Source organism: Diadema setosum, chromosome 12, assembly GCF_964275005.1.
Source record: "Diadema setosum chromosome 12, eeDiaSeto1, whole genome shotgun sequence".
NCBI lineage: Eukaryota > Metazoa > Echinodermata > Echinoidea > Diadematoida > Diadematidae > Diadema > Diadema setosum.
In genome coordinates this window covers 33,586,975-33,608,064 of record NC_092696.1, presented here as the reverse complement: position 1 = coordinate 33,608,064, position 21,090 = coordinate 33,586,975, and the positions used below count along the sequence as shown (strand labels likewise).

The 21,090-nt window shown below is 37.3% G+C and overlaps 1 protein-coding gene across 1 annotated transcript; it reads left to right on the top strand.

Moving 5' to 3' along the window:
* The first annotated feature begins 1,927 nt into the window (after positions 1–1,927).
* On the top strand, positions 1,928–14,055 carry LOC140236112 (NEDD8-conjugating enzyme Ubc12-like). Its single transcript, XM_072316084.1, has 6 exons — positions 1,928–2,189; positions 4,689–4,783; positions 5,614–5,652; positions 6,985–7,088; positions 7,789–7,852; positions 8,760–14,055. Exons 1-6 carry the CDS (start codon positions 2,081–2,083, stop codon positions 8,901–8,903), a joined length of 555 nt encoding a protein of 184 aa, XP_072172185.1. The 5' UTR covers positions 1,928–2,080; the 3' UTR covers positions 8,904–14,055.
* The last annotated feature ends 7,035 nt before the right edge of the window (positions 14,056–21,090 follow it).

Genomic DNA, 21,090 nt, shown 5'->3' with positions numbered 1-21,090 from the left:
TGAATGAGTCTCTTTGATGTACGACTGTATATGTAGGGCACTTTCACAGCATGTTCGAGTTCTGTGTTGATCGGAGTAAATGTAGACGAAAAGAATAGTAAAGAAAAAATCTAAATCTAAAAGAAAAGCAGCAATGTAGGTCTTTATGAATCCAAGTTTTACATGCATGTTTCCAGTAAGAAGAAATATCGGTAGCAACCTTGTAATGAAGCAAAATAGCGAAGGTATACTGATCAGATAGTTATACGTTATCAATTCCCAGATTTCCAGTCCCCATGGTTTTTAAACAGAATAAAATATAGCGACCATTGTTCTTTACCTCCTAAAAGTCCTGCTCGCTTCATAGAAATTGCATCATGACCGAAAAAAAAGATACAGAGAACGCAGTTCTTTTTTTATTTTTTTATTTTTAATTCAATGTCACAAGGAAATTACTTTGTGGGTAATTCAGTGGGAGACATCGTGACGTCAGATCGCTTATGACGTCATCACCACATGAACATGAATGTGTTGGTCAGCTATCACTGTCATGGAGATAAACATGTGATAGGGCATACCGAAAAGACATATCTTTTATTTATATACCGTCGCATCCACGTTTAATAAAAGTTCGGTCAATTTGTTCTTTTTATTTTTATACTCGATTATCATGAAGACAGTCTGAACATGGAGAAGCTTAAAGAAGAATCCAGTCCAAACATAAATTAATCTGATAAAAAACAGTAAAATCTTACGAGTTTAATGGCAAAACTTTGACCGAAATCGGTCCAAAAAAAAAAAAAAACATGACATTTTGAGGTTTTTCTTCTTTCTGCGTGAACAGTTCTCGTAATACAGTGGATGTGAATATGCAAGTGAGTGAGCTAACCACGACAAATAACCTCGCAATTTTCTATTGATCGTGTACAAAAACAAAATGACGAAGATTCAATGTTTCTGTCATTGAAGTCTGAAACACGATATATTCCTGGTTGAATAACTTCAGAATAGTGATCAGTTAGATATACCAGGGCCCTGTTTCATAAAGCTGTTCGTAAAGTTACGAACAACTTACGAGCGACTGGTGATCCGTTCTGATGTGCTATACTTACCAGAATTTCCATAATTCAGCACAAGAACTGATCACCAGTCGCTCGTAAGTTGTTCGTAAGTTTACGAACAGCTTTATGAAACACCCCCCAGGATTTGAGCCTCGGGCATAGTACTGCGTTTGAATGAAAGACTGGAAATTTCAAAATTTTATCTACAAACTATATGGCTAGTTGTGAGGAGATGACATGCTCACTTTGCCATTTGCATATTCTTATTGACCGTTCAAAAACTGTTTCCTGGAATATTAGCGAAACTTCAAAATGTAACTTTCTCATTTTTCACCCGATTTCGATCCAAGTTTTACCGTTGACTCGTAATAATCATTTTATTCTTTCTTATCAGACTAACTTATTTTATTATTTGGACTGGATTTCTGACATGTTTAGATGAGTTGTAGTAGATCGTATACTTTTCTCTTTTTTAGTCATATCTTTGTTTAACTATTTCGCATATTTTGAAATTAAATTGCTGACGTACCATGACGTAGTGTTTGTACAGCCATCTCAAACTCGTTCACACTAAAATTTTGACTGGCGTACTAGTAAGTTGTGGTCGGCTCGCGCCTGCAGTGCACACGTGCATTACGGGTGCGTCATCCCGCCCGTGTGAACTTTGACACAGCACACGAAGGGGAAATGTTCACACATTGCATCACTGTATGGAATGTGTAATGGTATAGCACGGTTTTAGACCGTGCAGCGCTCATACTGTTTTGACAGCACACGCGCGATCGGCAAGTCGTCGTGCACTGTATGTACGGCATGTATGTCATGTCTATGCACCTTTCTGCACTGCGGGTACACAACATCGCTGCATGCATGCACAGCATAATAACAATAGGCGGAACTGCTGGCAACGCAATGGATGGCAGTATGTTGTGAACGACATTTGGATCGGGAGGCTGCAAAATCGAAAATCCCACCGGATTTTTTCAGAAACTGGACTTTAAGTTTTGAAGGAGGGATAGGACGCGTCATTGGAATGCACGATGATTAGATTATTTTCATTGAAACAACAGAAAAAGGATGGCGAGGCGTCGGGCAAATCGACAGGATCACAGAAAAGACCGTCAGCTGCGTATCTCCGAATACAGAAAGGTGACGATACAGTTTTTGCCATTATTTGGATGATTCAAAGTGCGCTGGGCAGGATGCGGGGCAGGGGTTTCCCAGTGACAGCATGCATAGATTTCGTAGACAAACAAAGTCCTGCTTTGAGGCAGGGCTTAGAAAATATAGTGATTTTAGATATATCTTTTCTTTGAATTGGTCATGTCATCGCGTCAATGAATTGGACACACATTCAAACAGTGAATGAATGGCAACAACAACATCAGCTCAGTCCATTTGGCATTTGCATGTCGCTTGTGCGACTCACCCGTCACTCAAAGTCGAAAAGTCAGTAAAAGACAGCTTTTTATGGTCTTTTATGGTGGGTTACGGGCGGACAATGTACAGAATAAATTTACATTGCTAGACATTCGGGATCTGTTCTATGGTAAAAGATGGCTTTCCATATTCCGTATCTATGCCTGTGCTGAAGTTAGCAGCCCAAAATAATTTGGACCCCTAAAACCCAGGATAGCCTGCAAAGGTTGTAGGCTTGCATTTTTGGCTATGATGTGTATACAAACTGTAAAATCTAACTCAATATAGAAAACTGTTTAATTAGTGGGTTTGCTTAATGGTTGTGAAATTGTTTTCAATTTAGAAATAGTGGATTCCAGCCTCCAGGGTAGAAATGTCAATAGTAAAACACGATTATGAGTATGTGTCTACAGCTGTATGAGTGTACATTCATCATGTTCATGTGTACATCAGTGAATGATTCATATCACTAATCAATGCTAATCAGGGTCTAACTATAGTCTTGACTGACAAGTATGTCTAATTCCGCGAAAAACTTCTCATTTATAATAATGGCATTTGCTGGGTCAGTTTTTCGCTTCTTTAGACAGACACCATTGATACATATGCTATTGCGACGGTTTCAACCATTCTGTTGGAACGCAACTTCGACCCAGTTCCCCTGCATAAAAATGGTTATTATTTTTTTCCAGCTTAGTTTTCAAACCAAGCTGGAAAAGAATATATACAGGATTAATCAGTCAACATTTTGATTCACCTCTTCCACTGTTTCCTCCTGTTTTCTGGTTGTTTCCTCCACTTCTTTGCAGCGCTCCCCAATTCATCGCCGCCCTCGTTTGAAAAATGTCCACAAGAACGTCTAAGGTAAGCCAAATGCTCCATACAATCACTATATCGGTACACTTACGTTTTAAAACCTATTGACTATAGTACAGTGTACATGTACTGGTAAGTTGTTCGAGCGCTAAATTTTACTTCGTAATATTGTGAATGAGCATTTTCTTGCTCATTCACAATATTACGAAGTTAAATTTAGCGCTCGAACAACTTACTAGTACTTTAGTCAATAAACATACAAGTGTACCGATATAGTGATTGTATGGAGCATTTGGCTTGCCGTAGACGTTCTTGCGGTCATGTTTTCAAACGAAGGTGATGATGAATTGGGGAGCGCTGCAAAGAAGTGGAGGAAACACTAGAAAACAGGAGGAAACAGTGGAAGAGGTGAATCAAAATGTTGACTGATTAATCCTGAATATGTTTTTTTCCAGATTGGTTTGAAAACCAAGCTGGAAAAAATAATAATGATAACCATTTTTATGCGCGGGGAACTGGGTCGAAGTTGCGTTCAACCCGAACGGTTGAAACCATCGCAATAGCGTGTGTATCAATGGTGTCTGTCTAAAGAACCGAAAAACTGACCCAGCAAATGTCATTATTATAAATGAGAAGTTTTTCGCGGAATTATACATACTTGTCTGTCAAACTATAGTCTAGATCTACACAGCTCTTGACAGCAGTGTGCCACATGGCTAACCTTTCGTCTTTGGTCTTTATGAAAAAAACAAGGAACAGATTGTTGGGAGGGCATAACATATTCATAAACTGAAATCAGCAAATTATCTCAAATGCATACAACTATCTGTAACTGAGTTAAGAGCAAAAAGTAAAAATTAATCTGAGTGATAGCCTGACAACAGCCTTAATATAAAATTTTAAAAGTCTACGCCATTACCTGCATTGTAGAGATCAGATACTGTACAGGATACATGTAACGTGTACATGTACATTTAATATGAAAATGTTGAAGTACAACTTGTGTATTAGATACCATGAAAAATTAACATCTTACTGATTATTGATACGATGCAAGTTGAATTACAGTGCATAATCTACAGAAGCTGCACTTTAATGGAAGAAGTAAAACTGCCTCCAAATTCAATCAACATTTTAGTCTAGTTGGTTTTCATGTTGAAAGTATTACATACAATGTTTGTAATGGCATCCTTAGTTTCAGTATCAGACTTTCCTTATTTTATTAGCTAAGTTTCTGTAACTTTGCTTCATCCATCCTAATTTGCCATAAATCTTCCTACATGTACAAGTATATCATGTGTATTCTTGCTATTTCTATGAATTAATACTGCTATGAAAGTTGAAACATGATACATGTTTTTTTTTTTTCTTGTTTTTTTTTTCTTGTCTGTACAACTTCACTCATAATCCTAGATCTCAATGACTTGAATCTACCAAAAACATGTCAGATGAACTTCCCAGACCAGGATGATTTCCTGAATTTCAAGCTCATCATCTCACCGGACGAGGTAAGGGTCCTCCTATTATCCATCGCCCAGGAGACCAGCCTTTGGCTCTTGACCGTAGAATTGGCGTCCACATCCATGGCGTCCATTTTCCCTGAGGACTGAAACTTGTGTCTGTGCTTTTTATCGTCATATAATGCAAGCATTTGCAGGAGAAAGTCATGTTACTTTGTAGCCCTAATTTGTTTTTCTTTCATCTTCTTCTTCCACTCTCTTTTGCCCTTTCTGTCTTCATTTTCTTTTTTAATGACAGAATTTTACAGGAAAAGGGATATCTTCATAAAATCTTGACTCCAGTGAGATAAATTATTTGATATCTTGAATAAAAAAGAGGACTCTGTTTGTGATTTCATACCACTGAAGACTCTACAATCTAGTGCAAGAAGGTAGTAGGGCATTCTTTTTTTAATGGAAAAGACCCTTTATGCCATGGATTTGTTGTTGACTTGGAAAAAGGGGAAAATTTGAAGAGGTATTTACATGTTGTATGTACAAAGGTTTTGTATCTTGCTGATCTTTCTCTTCTGTTTAATTTGAATACAAAAAGCCATGTAAGCTCATTGTATTATAAGTCTTAATGCAAGGATTTCTTTGTCATTGTCCTGTATGATTATTAAAGTCCACAAACCCTTGTTTTATGATACCTTCTTTTTTTTTAAACCGGGCATGCAACAATATGAGGAAGTATGTGTACATGCTACACATAGATTACAGTATAGTTTTGCATTTCCTTGCAAACAGATTTCCTTAGACTTTTCATGCAGATTATTCATTCGCTCATTGGCATCATTTGTTTGATTTGAAATTCATATTCAATTCTTTACATCCTGCAGGGCTTCTACAAAAATGGCAGATTTGTTTTCAGCTTCAAGGTGAGTCTTAGTACATAGTTGGAATACCACAAATTGTTTCTGTTAGGATTTTGTATAGAAACTAGACTTTTCTTCTTGAGAAGGAAAAATGCTAGTTTTTCATCCCATCACTGTTGCCTTCTAAATAAAGTTCAACTCCTATATGTAGGTCCGGATTCATGAAATATTTGTACTAGTAAGATATGATGGTTTATAGAATATTGAGTTGAATTTTGATAGTTAATTAGCTGCTGCAGCTTGAATCTTCTATTATAAAAAAGAGAGTCAGCCATGTGACATACACTGTAGCTGTAGAAATTTTATTCACAAAAGTGTGAAATGAGATTAACACTGTAGTGGAGATACTGTATTTAACAAAAGAAGTACTTTACAGGGTCCAACACTGTCCTTCCAACAGGTTTTAGTGTTTTCAATGTTTTTGAATCTGAAAAATTACTCAGATATTAATTAAATTGCACTGAAGATTAAAAATAAGGAATAAGATATGCCAGCCCCTTGCAATTCTCCCCAAGTGAAAAGCAGTGGTCAGCTACATTGTAAATTGTATCAACCACTCCCATAGTACCATATAAGAAGGAGGGATGTGTATGAATACATTATACATATTGTACGTACAGGGAAATTCGCCTTGTTAACCCGTTTCTTCCGCAATTCTCTGAGTGCCTTTAATGCCCCCAAACGAGATTCTTTTCGCCCCTCGACAGAGAGGCACACAGGTTGGTAATCCAGCTGTGTGAAGGCAGTCAAGCGGTTCATTGTGTCCCCCTTTCTACGGTCAACTACATGTGCCCGTGAACAATGGAAATATCAATCGGGTGCGAGGTATGAATAGAGCGTGCGCTGATGAGCTCTCAGAATCTTTTGTTCTACACAAAACCAGGTACCCGAATGAGGTGACTGGGGTCAGCGAACCCGCATTTCTAACTGATCTCAGCCTTGATCATTATGTACATGTTCGTACGAGTTTACAGCAGAACAAGCAAAAAACTAAATCAGGAAAAGGTACATAATACTGTAAAACCCCCCTTTTTTTAAACAGCAGGAGAACAAATCCTGATAGAATAAACTCTGATCTTTTTATCAAACCCACTTTTCTGAGCATTTTAACACAAAGAAACATGAATTTAGGCCACAGAAGCAGGCACCCTTGTCTTCATTTTGGGAACCTGGTAAACCAGGTTCACATATATCAGTTGCTCCCACGGGAGCCTGGTAAACCAGGTTCCCGTAAGGAACGGGTTAAAAGTGGTACCTTGTGTTGTAAGCAAGCTTCTTTCAATGCAGTTTCCCTGTATCGAGTGTTCATTTTGCATGGGATTTGTTTCATTCCAGGTTGGAGCAGGATATCCACATGATGCGCCAAAGGTCAAATGTGAAACCATGGTGTACCACCCCAACATAGACCTGGAAGGCAATGTCTGTCTCAATATACTTAGGTGAGGAGATTCAGTGGCCGCGTTTGAGTGCTAAAACGCGAACTGAACCGGACCAAACCAATGCGTACCGTACCACACCATGCCATATTGGGAGCATTCGAAGTGCTCTACAGAGAAAGGCATCAGAGAGCCTACCTAACGAGTTATTTTTGGACTCTAGTCAGAAGGGTAGCACATTTTGTAATAACAGGACCATACGTTTGGAGCGTATTTGGGCAATTACCCCCCGGCTAAATACTGGTTTATGGTATAGGTTAGAGTAAAGATTAGAGTTAGGGTTAGGTTTAGGACTAGGAGTTTGGGTAAGGGTTACAATTAGGTTCAGGATTAGCGTTAGGGCAAGGGTCCGAGGTAATTGCCCAGGGGGTAATTGCCCTAGACCCGTCTGGAGCACTTACGGCATAATACAGTATTATAAAGCTACAATGTACTTGCAGGTGTCCCAGGCAAAGAGAATCAATTCCTTGTATTAATATGACGGAGTATAATAGGTGCATTCTTCTCATACCAACGTCTTGATAAAAAGTGAAATTATAAAAGCAGAGTGCATGTGTATTGCAGCTGCCTTTTAGACTATGATGTGATGTAAAGTTCTATTATTTGTAAAAAACAAACAAACAAAAACTCCTTAGTTTAAAAAGGTGATTGACAAATCTAAGTATTGCATTGTATTTCCCTCTTTTGTTTCTCACCTTCACAGGGAAGACTGGAAGCCAGTTTTAACGATAAACTCAATAATCTATGGTTTACAGTATCTTTTCTTGGTGAGTATGACCTCGTGGACATTCCAGTGGACTCCCATGTGTAACAAAGTCCTTGGGATCGGCAGTTTTCTTTCGTTATATCGATATTGAAATTTGTTTTAACTGAACAAATAAACAACAACAAAAAAAAACATAGAGTGGATAATGTTGCAGTCTGAATTTTTACTTTGTTGTAACCATAATTTCATAATATCTTTATCTAATATCAGATGTTAATGCTGCTATTGTTGCTTGCAAGAAAAATTCTTTGTTTTGCATCATGGAGACTTACACATATTCCTACTTTATATGAAGACTCATTCGTACATTATGCGGTGTACATCTACGTGGTGATTTATTCCTTGTTTTAATGTAGTATCCATATACTAAAGTAACTCAAGTGAAATAGATATTAAAATGAATGGTTAGACTAACAAGTAACTTGTATTCAACCAATTAAAACCTGCTACTGAACTGGGAGTGTGACTTAGTAGACTATCTTCTGGCTGTTTACTATAAATCATAAAGCTTGAAGACAGTGCTGGGGGGGGGGGGGGGGGTTAATAATTTACCTTTTCTGTTATCTACAACCAAATCATTTAGAGATCTTCCAGTAATGTGCATTTCAAATGTCCATGGTCTTTACATACAGATATTTTATTCAGCAACTTGCCATTCTAGGAATTGCTGTGAAAAATAGATTTAACAGTGATGGCTGCACCAAGTTACAAAGATTCATACCTTTCGAATAGGTTGTCAGATTTTCCTCAAACTTTCACTGATGTGTTCTTCTATCATTGCTGCATTCACTCAATCCGCACACGTATTTGGAATTCATCCCCCCTTTTGAATGCTATTTCGGTGCAGAGAATATCAACATTAGAATTATTGGGCTGATTGCAGGCAAATTTTTCTCTGCATCCCACAGGAACCCAACCCAGAGGACCCCTTGAACAAAGAGGCGGCCGAGGTGCTCCAACATAACCGACGGCTCTTCGAGCAGAACGTGATGAAGTCTATGCGGGGAGGCTACGTAGGCAACACATATTTTGAGCGCTGCCTCTCTGTATGATAGGATCATTAGCTTCTAGCGTGTTTCGCTCGAAAAATGAAATTTAAATACACTCGTAACATATCTCATCATCTCTTGGTCTCGTACAGGTTTATTATTATATTTGTCAGTGTGGTCGGTAAAATTGACAATGAGATGACACACGGCAAGCAGTAAAACATATGCTTTGCTGCAAAGGTGTGAACACATGCACAATGCAACAGTCTGTAGATGAAATGAATTAGAAAATTCTTTATATATTTTCCTTTTCTCTCTCTCTCTCTATCTCTTGTCAAACTGCCTGGTGCATGTTTTATGGGATGGCATTTTATCAAAATTTTGACGAAAATTGCGTCATGTCAGACGTGGTCTCAGATTCAATGTCGTGATGCCGTCATTCTTTTGTTTTGATTTGAAATCCAGGAGAGATTTCCTCGATTTTCGGTATATCCACACTGCTCGATGCGTGGTTGGGTAATCTCGACGCATGATTGGGTAATCTCCATCTTGGAGGCTTTTCAAACTCTGCTTTCAACTACTGTACAAGCCGTGATATATAGGAGATCTTATTTTTTCGCGAGTCAGGACTTCCCAACATTTTTATAGCCAGAGGTTAAATTTGCAATTGGGGAGCTTACCAGTGGATAAAGAAACGTATCCATGCACATCATATTTATGTCAGCTTCAGCGTTAGTGTATTTGCATGTTATAGTAAATTTCATTACTAGAACCGGACTTGCGGATTTCGCTGAAAAATTTCAGCCTCGCAAAATATATGGCGTATACATGTACAGTATTATCAGGGCATATTACAACAGCTGGTCCTTGGTTGTTTGGTTTTGAGTTGCTTTGATATTGTACTTTGTGAGCAGTGTAACGATGCGCCATCTATTTCGCACATCATTTCTTGAACACAAACTTGTAGGTGCCTACTCTTGTATGCAGAGAGAGGGAGTGTTTTCTCTTACTTTGGAAATTTCACATCTACTGATATTGTGTCTCCATTGTTGTTTTGTTCCCGTCCCCCCCCCCCCCCACCCTTTCAATATGCGTACCTTAATATGGATGTCTTTGGGTGTACTAAAATGGATTTTGTTAACATACGCGTCAATCCTTGAAATGATGTCATATCCATTGGTTCCAATTCCCCTGTCTGCTGCTTGTTGACATTAACAAAAAAAGAATGATGCAATTTGAAATCTAAGTTAAGTACACTGTATATCGAGGACTATTTTCAAGGAGTGAGTAGTTAATCAATGATATAGTATTGTTTAGAATATCAGAGAGAGAGGCCTAGCTAGATAGCCTGAAGTTCATATTTAATCCAATACTAATGGTAAAACAAGTCACCTTTACCGTCGATGCAATGTACGAGTAAAATAGTGCGTGGATATAATAAAATATGTTGTTGTAAATGTCATGTACATTGAACTTTATATATCCTTTTGTCTTGAGCGACATTGTTGAATCTTTTTTTATTTCTTTTTGTCATCATTGAGCGAATGAAAAACAGAGAAAATAGATATGGACACATATGGTTTGTAAGTTAACATTTATTCTCTTCTTATTGTACATACATGTACCCCAGTGTGTCTTGTTGACACATTTGGAGTGGCTAGAAAATACTGAATGTTGTATTTCATGTGTAATGGTCAGGTATTTTAGTTTGAATGGTCACATGATTTCTTCCATGAACATTTTTCTTTTCTTTGTTTTTTCTTTATTTCAGTTTATGTTTCACTTTGTATATGGGGTGAGGAAGAAAAGAAAAGTTTATATGATTATTTTTCAGTTCGCAACATTATTGGAACCAAGTTGCTATGAATCTGCCAGAACTGCGAACGTGAATGCATGTATTTAATCTGCATCCCAGTGCTACAAAAAGGCTCCCAGCAACTCAGTTTTATTTCCCCAAGTAAGAATATGTCCTTGTAGCTTGTACAGTGGGACTAAAATTTGATGTAAGCTACTCACTACAATACATTTGATTTACTTGGCAAGTTCTTCAACCTTCACTAGAGTCTGATTTGGCTGTGAGCTTGGTGTTGTTGTAGTAAAATTCATCTCAAAGATCTGAACTGTACCAGGAATTATTACTGCTGTATGTTTTAAAGAAATGCTGAAAATGCAGCATGGCCCCTCTTTGAAAATTCACTGTTTTGTTTGTGGTTTGTTTGCCTAAGAACAGTAATGGTCTGTGTAATGTATGAAACTTTTTTTCTTTTAAAGATTTTCATTGCATTGAGTTTGCGGCACATCCATTGTTGGCAGCAATGGGCATGCTGTGATCCAGTTTTCAAGTCACTAGGAATAACATTTGTCATAAAAGTATGTGTATGAGTCAATACTGATTGTGTTAAAATTGTAATTGTTTGTCCCCCTACCTGCTCACTTTTTAATTTCAAACACTTCCCCACATTTTGAACTGGCATGGTAAAAGCATATTTTATTCAGCCCTCATGTATGGTTGTAATTGCAGACATCCTTATCAGACTTTTCATGAGATCACATTATGGAGGCTGCCACAAGAATATGTAATTATGATTTAAAAGAAAAGCAGAGTCAGAAAAGTTCAACCAGGGAGTTATGTGTGATACTCCCTTGGTTCTAAGAAAGATTTTACAATTTAATATCAGACATAGCCACATGCTGCACCACACACACACACACACACACACACACACTTGCATACACACATACTGACACACACACACAGTCATTGTGACATGAATACACTGTAGTGTTTAAAAAAAAAAAAAAAAAAATAGTGTATGTGTACATGTACAAGTGTGATATTGAAAACCCAGACACGTACATGTCGGCTCACACAAAAGTCAGCTTTTCTTGTGATGTGTTAAAACTCCTTACTGTGCTTTTCAAACAACATTTACGTACATTGTACATCGTAATGTGCTAATCGAAGCCTGCCCTCGAGTCGTACATCTGGCTTGGTGCTAGTGAGGATGACCATGTACGCTACTCTTCTGAAGCCATTGTTTCATGTAATTATTCAGAACATGTGTTCAAACCTAGCTAGAAGCGCTGTATCACTTCCGAAAGCGTTTCATGCCAGAATGCCAGTTTGAAAATTTAGTTTGTCGTTTCTGTAAAATCTCTTTTATCATTGTGACCACTGGTAACACGTGCATTCTGGACACCAATTGACCTGGGTCACAATACCTGTGTGTTTGAACTTTAACCCTGAATGCATTGTGTTACATAATGTATTAAATGCAATTTTGTTTCAAAGTCATGATCAGCGCATTTTTTTTTCCTTCTCGGCACGGCTTATCGGCTATTCAAGAGCTGAACAGGAGCACTGTTTGTAGTGTTCAGATTGTTCAGCAGCAAATCATAATTATATCTTTGTGATGATTAAAGGAATGTATGTAAAGATTATATTGTATATGATATGTAATCATCTCTCATGCTTCTGTACAATTGGCACGCAATGTCTTCAGTGAATATGTATTGTTGGGGTCGTACTGAACTTTCCTAATCTTCAAACTGCTGCTACACCATCATGCCAAAGTGTTGTGATAGATACCGAGGCTCAGCGTTTGACGACATGCATGCAGATCACTCTTAGGGGCGCGTGATACGCCAAGACACACTTGAAGGCGACCATGTAAACCCCCCAGTGTGTCTGTGTGTGTATGCCTGTATGTATGTTGTGTGTGTGTGTGCTTTCAGCTGCAATTATATTCATATTCATATTCACTTCAGTGAAATTCACTGCATATAAGAACAGGGTGAACCATGTATTGCATTGATAGAGAATTATTTTCACCTGGGAGACAGTGGCTTAAATCTGACCATGCAGTAGCAGTGATTATCGGATACCCTAGCTCTTCTTACTCCAGTGTTTAGGCCTTTCTTGTGATAAGAATTCCTATTCACGATGGCCCGGACAAAACAACTTTGATGAACTCCACCTGAAGAGATTCTATGACTAGAGTGGCTTGCTCATTTCGGTCCAAATTTTGCCATGTGCATGTATGTATGTATGTGTGTGTGTGTGTGTCAGTGTCGTGTACTGTAAAACCAGAATTTTTTGTATGCCTAAAACTTTTGCAAATTTTGCAAATATAACACACTAAAGTTTCTGTCTTCACTTTGAATGCTAGTAAAATATACATTGTACATGTATGTAGCATGATGCTAGTCATTTTTAACGGTCTGCGATTCATGAAAGTTTCATACCGTGAGAAAGGGAGTCGGCTCGAATTTGCAAAAGTTTCATGCTAGGAATGGTTCTGGTTTTACAGTAGGCCTTTGCATTGCTGCCAGCTCTGGCGTTAAATCATTCAGATATTAAAAGATTATTGCTGTAACCAACACTAACAACTTTCATTGCACTACGAGGAAAGTGAAAATGTGATGATGTTGTTTAAGCATATCAAGTTTGTATCTTTACAGGATATTGTTAGTTTTGATTTTTAATTTTGGTTTTGAGGAGGAAACCGTTATATCCTCATCTTTCCCCCATGCTAAGCCTCAATTTTCCCGCTGCGTGTTTTACAGGATGTCAAAATGGAAAGTGTAAGAAAGAATATAGTAGTCTGTACTATCTAGGGTATAATTGTTTCCTTGTCTTTTCAAAGTAAAGGAAAGCTGACAAGGTTTATCTGAAGTTCAATGCTATCATTTTGTGAGGAATTGCACAGTCGATGTAAATGTGAGTCACCATGTATTTACAGGGACATGGGTCCAGAGACTTGTTTCCATGTTCTACAAATGCTGAAGATACGTGTTCGAACCACAAGGGCGGTGCTATACGTGCAAAGTATAAAATCAGGATTGAAGAGAATGGACTATTAATATGCCTATTAAACATGTCTTAGAGAGTTGGAAAAGGGGGGTTGCTAACATAAGTAATTACATTGTATATCAAATTTTTTCAATGAAAACATTGTTTTTATTTTATCTGTTACTCTCATGTAGTTCTTTTGTTTTGTTATTACAATTTTAAGCATTTCTTTTACTGGCTACTTTTACCATTACTGCTGCTACTATTGTTGCTACCGTTAAATCTGCTACAACTATCACTATAGTGAAGTTAATGTGTGTCGTTGCTGGTACATGTATTTATAATAGGTCAGTGCATGTACATGAACCTGACTGAAGCATTAAACTGTATATTTCATGCCACAGACCCATGAATGAATTGAAACCATCAACCAGTGTGGATGGTATGCTTCTTTTTTCTTCTTCTTCATCTTCTACTATTATACTTCTAACTACTTCTACTACTACTTCTACTACTTCTACTTCTACCACTACTACTACTGCTATACTTTGTTTTCTTTTTCTTACTCTTCATCTTCTCTTTGGAATGCCATAAATGTATGTTGAGGAAAATGTCCATATTAACATTTTCAGATGTGCTCATTACGTTGTAGGTACAATTTAATTATTGTGTGTGTGCCCAGAGGGACAGTGACAGACAATGAAAGACCTTATCACGTTGTAAATTATCCATTCTGGAATAGTGGGGAATATTCTGGAAGAGTGGGGAATATTCTGGAAGAGTGGGGAATATTCTGGAAGAATGGGGAATATTCTGGAATATTGGGGAATATTCTGGAATAGTGGAAAATATTCTGGAAGAGTTGGGAATGTTCTGGAATAGTGGGGAATATTCTGGAAGAGTGGGGAATATTCTGGAAGAGTGGGGAATATTCTGGAATAGTGGGGAATATTCTGGAATAGTGGGGAATATTCTGGAATAGTGGAAAATATTCTGGAAGAGTTGGGAATATTCTGGAATAGTGGGGAATATTCTGGAAGAGTTGGGAATATTCTGGAAGAGTTGGAAATATTCTGGAATAGTGGGGAATATTCTGGAAGAGTTGGGAATATTCTGGAATAGTGGGAGATATTCTGGAAGAGTTGGGAATATTCTGGAATAGTGGGGAATATTCTGGAAGAGTTGGGAATATTCTGGAAGAGTTGGGAATATTCTGGAATAGTGGGAAATATTCTGGAAGAGTGAGGAATATTCTGGAATAGTAAGGAATATTCTAGAATTGAGATCTTTTGAGAGCATGTGTGTTTTCTTAAGAATTAAACTATTTTAAATGAGGTTACTCTGAAGGAATCGTAATTTAACCAAATTCAAAATGCTTGCAATTACATCGGGGGCATTTTATTGTTACACTTTGAGCTTGTCATTGTGCATGCAGCGCAGATTTGTATACAACTATGTCCGTATAATGTGCTTTTTTTTCCTTTGATTTTATTTGCTTCATTTTGAGTTTGGTGTCGAAGGGGAATGTGCATCATTTGAATGGGAGTAATGTCAACCCGACAGAGAGAAAACAAACGTAACCTAAGTTAATAAAGATGTACAGTATTCAACTGATTGGCATCACTGCTGTGCTTCGTTGATAGTTTGGGTGTGTTTTTTTTTTTTTTGGGGGGGGGGGGGTTGTGGAGTGTGCTGCGAGACCTTAGAGAGGATATTTTACCACACATTATGATGTGATTCAATGAATGCAAAAACATTGATGAAACACTGAGTGAAAATTTGAGCACAATAAGCCAGTTCACAAGTCACAATCTGAGCATTTGCAGATAAAGGTCATTGCAGACCTTGAAATTAACCAACTTGTAATTGCGGCATTTGAAAAGCTGGATAGGTCTTCATGAAAACTGTATCGTATGTCCCCCCCCCCCCCCCAAAAAAAAAAAAAAAAAAAACTACAACAGGACCCGTCAAAATTATAACTTTAAAAATAGTGAATCAATCCAAATACAATCAGGGTATGAAACTATAACTTATTGCCCATATCTTACAGAAAACCCCATTCAATTTGCTTCAGTGGTGAAAGAGAAATGAGGAATTTTGTAGAGCATTTCAGGAATCTTTTCCCTCCAAGTTCTGTCTATTGTGTGTACACATTAATGTGCAGTTCCAAGAGCATTCAAGTGCCTAACTTGGAAGAATCAGACTCATGACGTGCTTTACAACAATCAAAATTTCTGTGTGACCGCTCACCCAAAGTCAATGGGGTTTTCTGCAAAATAGCTATATGTTACATTTTAAGACCCTGAAGTAGCATTTGGGCAGTTACAGGGTTAATCATATTGGGTGTTATCAATGCGAAAATCTGATTGTAATTTTTTTGGGGGGACATACTGTATTACAAGTATACAATACATGTAGATAAATTCATATTGAACTACAATAGGTGCTTTACATATCAGAATGTACTATTACAAGTGAATGTGTACTCAAACCAAATAAACAATAGCCATAATTTTATGTACAGCACACTTTGGCCTATGTACACATGTTAATTACCACTTTCTGCTTGGCTGTTTGCAACTGCTCTTCTAGTTTAAAATTGAGTAATCCATGTTTTGAATTTCAAAAGTCTGTGGTTCAGAGGTTTATTACAAAGCAATGTTGCTGTTAACTGGCTTATTTGACAGTTATGATCGAAGAACGAGCTACACGGAGAAATCCATATGCTGCCCTCTCTAGACAGAGACTCTACAACTAACATTTTGATGTCTCATGTGGGCCATGTGAATAACATTTCAAAAGCCTTTTGCCAGAATGTTGTTTTTTTCAAGATATTTTTAAGATTATTTGAAGACCTCTTGATCCAGCTCCTCTAGAAGACTTGGAGAGTAAACCAGTTCATAATTAGCTCATATTACACATTGGTACAAATGACCTTTCTTTTTTCTCAGTTGGTTAGGCACTTCACTCGTTTTCAAAAGCGGCATAATGCATAAGCCTGCCCGACGTAACAATTTATGGAATTCATGCGTATCCGGGCAATTACCCCCAGAGGGCAATTACCCCCCGGCCAATTTCTGGTTTGTGGTAAGGTAAGAGTAAAGATTAGGGTTAGGGTTAGGGTTAGGTTTAGGGTTAGGAGTTTAGTTTAGTGTTAGGGTTAGGGTCAGGATTAGGATTAGGATAAGGGCCAGGGGAAGGGTGCGGGGTAATTGCCCAGGGGGTAATTGCCCTAGACCCAATTCATGTTCAAACAAAGAATGAGCTTGTGTTTAGAGCAGGTGATCAGAATACTCCATCTGTTGACAATTTAGCAGGCATCCATTTCATTGTTTTGTATTGAATGCAATAACAGCCTATTTCCTGTTATATTGCAAAATACCATTTTGCTGTCGGGTGGATGTGCTGGCAAGCACTAGTATTTAGATAAGGATCACATGAATAATCATCGCATCACAGATGCTTATTTCAGTGAATTTACAAACCAAAATGCCTGTTGGTACAAATGACCTTTTTCTGCTCATGCGCAAAGTGGAATTATGAACTGGTCTATGATATTTTGCATTGATAATTATAATAATAGTAACCAGTTGAGTTGATTGTTGGCAGCATTCTGCCACAGACATACCCATTCTGCCATCAACTGTCCAGTAACATAAGGTCACATCCAGTCCAAAATAAAAAGTGCTGAAAGCAATTAATAACCAACATGTGGCCACACACAAATTCACTTGAAGAATGTCACTAAAAGAATACTGTCAGATGGTTGGTTATGTTATTACTGGATGCTAGTAATCAGCTTTATAGATTGAACAGATTCTGAGAAATGTGTAAAAAAAAAAAATATTAAGAATATTATATGAAATTTTTAACAAATAGTACATAATTATGAAATAATTATGAATCCCCCCCCCCCCCCCCGACTTGTTGCTGGCATATGTTAACCCGTTGAGGACGGTTTGATTTTGCTACAACATGCATTTCTCATAGACTCTTGCCCGATATACTCGGGACTCGTCCTCAACGGGTTAATGGTAATATCATTCCCCATATTTTTTTAAAAGAGGCAAGTCAAGTGCTCATTTTATACTACATGTATGCTAGAAAAGTGAAAATATATTGTTGACTTTAATATCTTATTATGATTATTTCTTTATACTCGTTCTCAATGCCTGATATCACAAAATGTTGTTGTCTATCCACTATGGCAGCATGGAAACTTCAAAAATTTGTAACTTTTTAACAGATTGTAAGATTTTCCTCAACTTTTCACTGATATTGCTGCATTCACTCAATCCCCATGTACAGGTGCAAATGCAATTGTATTTTCTCTGGTTTCATTTCCCTTTACAGTTCAGGCAGGTTCTCTCACTATATGCAAACTCAAACATACAAAGCCACCCAAGTGAGAATGGGGCGCAAGAGGCCTATAAAATACAACTTTATGACTGATAATCCAAACAATCCTCATGCAGACATATGTACAATATATCCCATTCAATTTTATTTTCATACATTATGAACTTGCAATACACAGTCCATGACCAATAATGTGTGTCATATATACACATATATGCTTCAATATTCAATTTTTATCTTTTTTTGTATAACAAAGTTCCCACTCAGCACAGAGTCACTGAAAAAGAAAATGCACAAATTAAAGCAAAATGCCATTACAAAGAATTACCAACATGATTCAATACATTACAAAAAACAAACAAACAAACAAACAAACAAACAAACGCAGCAGGAAGATAAATAGAAATACAATATATGGAGAGAAAGCACTTCCAAATACAGAGACTTTCCAAACTCCACATAGTATGACGAGACACGACAAATAAATGAATGGAGACGGGCACTGCCTTAATAGCAATTCTCAATGGTCAATGGAAAAACTTTCGAATGAACCTCCAAACAACACATGATGTGTAACAGATGAACAAAGGTGATGCACGAGTTGATAAGTTGAGTAAATTGACTTGAGCGATGAATACAAATGCTATCATGTTATGAAACAAGATTTTATCCAAAAAAAAATATCAGTCACTCTTTCACTTCTTCCTAAAACATTCAATTACACATCAGGGGCGGATCCAGGAATTCCGTAAAGAGGGGGCGCGCTTACAAAATTAAAGGGTGGGCGCAGGCTTCCCTTCCTGAATTTTTCTTTTATTTCTTTTGTTTCAACAACAAACAAAAAAAAAACAATAAAGGGGGGGGGGGGGGCCTGCGCCCGGTGCGGTCCTCTCTGGATCCGCCACTGCACATACAATGAGACAATCAAGGTATAATGAACCATAACCTTACACAGGCCACAAGGAAGTTAAATCATGTTCGGTAAGGAAATACCAAACTTTTTAAAAGCAAAAGGTATAAAGGAAAATGCCCCACAAATACCACGAAAAAGATTTCTGGACTATCTAGGTATAAAGGAAAATGCCCCACAAATACCACGAAAAAGATTTCTGGACTATCTGCCAAACTGAGAGAATGGTGTATTCAACCAATTTGCCATTTCTCTGTTTTGATCTTCTTCTTTTGACCCTTATTGAGCTTTGTTCGCTGATAGAGTCAGCGAAATATAGTCTACAAGTGGATTCTTTAATAGACTGAACACTGTAAAATCAGACATTTTTGTATGTATTGAAACTTTCATGAATTCTGCGAGGTGCCAAGATCAGTCAAAGTAAAATTCACACAAAAGACTTTGTTTACACAAAGCATTGCACGCCAGTACAATACTGTACACAATCATGGTCAACCAGTTCTGAAATTTTCATGCCACGAATGTTTCCAGTTTTACAGAGATCGAGCATAATTTACAAATTTTAAATTCAAACAAAAGCATACTTTGTTAAATCAGTCAAATATATCTGTATGATGGATTTGAGATGAGATGATGTTTCCCTCAATTTTAATTCACTTCTCTTTTGCTGGATGGTTTGAGAATTTTTCCAGTCATCTTTGAGATAGGACCATATGAGTTGATCAACTTAAACTATGAGTTGATTATGAGCCTCACACAGTAGCAAATGAATGGTGATGTCAGCAGTTACAACATGCAAAATTGCTTTGTAAAATTTGCATGCTCTACAGAGAGACAAAGTGCAATGCTACTTTTTACTGCATGTCCCATGACAATGAGCTATTGACCTATTGGATAGTAAGAATCTTTTCATGAGTTGTATAATTGACTCTTACAAATAATTTTAAAACTGGTAAACAGATAAAACTTGGATACTGATGGATTATGTATACAGCATAATCAGCCATGCACACACACTACAATCTGTAAAGCTCCATTAAAAAAAATAATGACTTGTCTTTTTTTACACTGCAAGAACACAATAGTGGCACCGTTATGAGCTGGTAAACATGACCAGCATGAACGTTACTTGTTATTAAGGGATAAAGTTGGTGAATTCGCTGATCAGTCGCAAAATATTACGTCTAAACCAACTGCACACAATATTTTGCAATTACAGCTGAGCAAATCAGCACATACATTTTCTCTCAGTGACAAAAGAATTCAAACTCAAACCAGTTTACTATGAACTGTCTTTGGTCTTGTTATGTACACAGTAGGACATCTATTGGTCAAGTTATACACAGATTTCTAACTACATTCATTCTCAGATCGCCTGGCCAACATTGCTCAGTGTCTGTTCCTGCTATTCAACTCTGCATCATACAATGCCTAACTAAGCATGGAAATTCAATTTGTCTTCACCTCAAGGATGCTTCATTGTTGCATTTTTTTTCCTTTTGCCCCTCTGAAATTATTACACAAAACTGTACCCTAGGTACTTTTATCAGCCTTTTTATCGTCTTTGAACCATATTGCACTTTTGTTGTTGAGTTTCCTTCCTCCTTCTTTGAGATGACCAGGAAGAACAAATAAATAAAATTAAAGTTGAATAAATTGATATGAATACAAATATATAGATTAAAAAACAAAACAAAACCATAAAATCTAAGTTGAGCACATTGCCTAACGGAATACTGTATTCCATGCCGTATATCTAGCGAGTCTAATTTTTCACAAATTCAAACTTCCCGACACGAGTTTAATATGCGATGTGGAGTACAGTACTGAACATAGAAATGTATGAATGCAAGTTGCATTTACGTCAGGATCAAAGATGATATTTTCATGTGTTTTTAAATTCCCAAACAACACCTAAGTTGGGAAATTCACAAAAATAAAAACCTCAGGAAATATTCTGCGTATACAGTATGTAATTCCTTAAAATTTTTTCAGTCTTTCATGTTGAAGTAACAACTCTACAGAGGATACAACTATATATTACATATCACTTTGTCTCGAAGCAAGCAAAGTGCGTGAAACTATAAAAGTGAACATATTCTTTATCTTCAATTTGCAACTACTGAATTGTGATAGAAGGTGCTCATTCAAACCCAGGTCCAAAAAACACTGCCACTCACGGGATTTGT

What these genes read in the sequence shown, in the direction of transcription:
- LOC140236112 (XM_072316084.1), top strand. Translation starts at nt 2,081, where the DNA reads ATGATTAGATTATTTTCATTGAAACAACAGAAAAAGGATGGCGAGGCG. An exon ending in TCATCATCTCACCGGACGAG is followed by an intron (nt 4,784 to 5,613) that starts GTAAGGGTCCTC and finishes TACATCCTGCAG; the next exon opens with GGCTTCTACAAAAATGGCAG. An exon ending in GTTTACAGTATCTTTTCTTG is followed by an intron (nt 7,853 to 8,759) that starts GTGAGTATGACC and finishes TGCATCCCACAG; the next exon opens with GAACCCAACCCAGAGGACCC.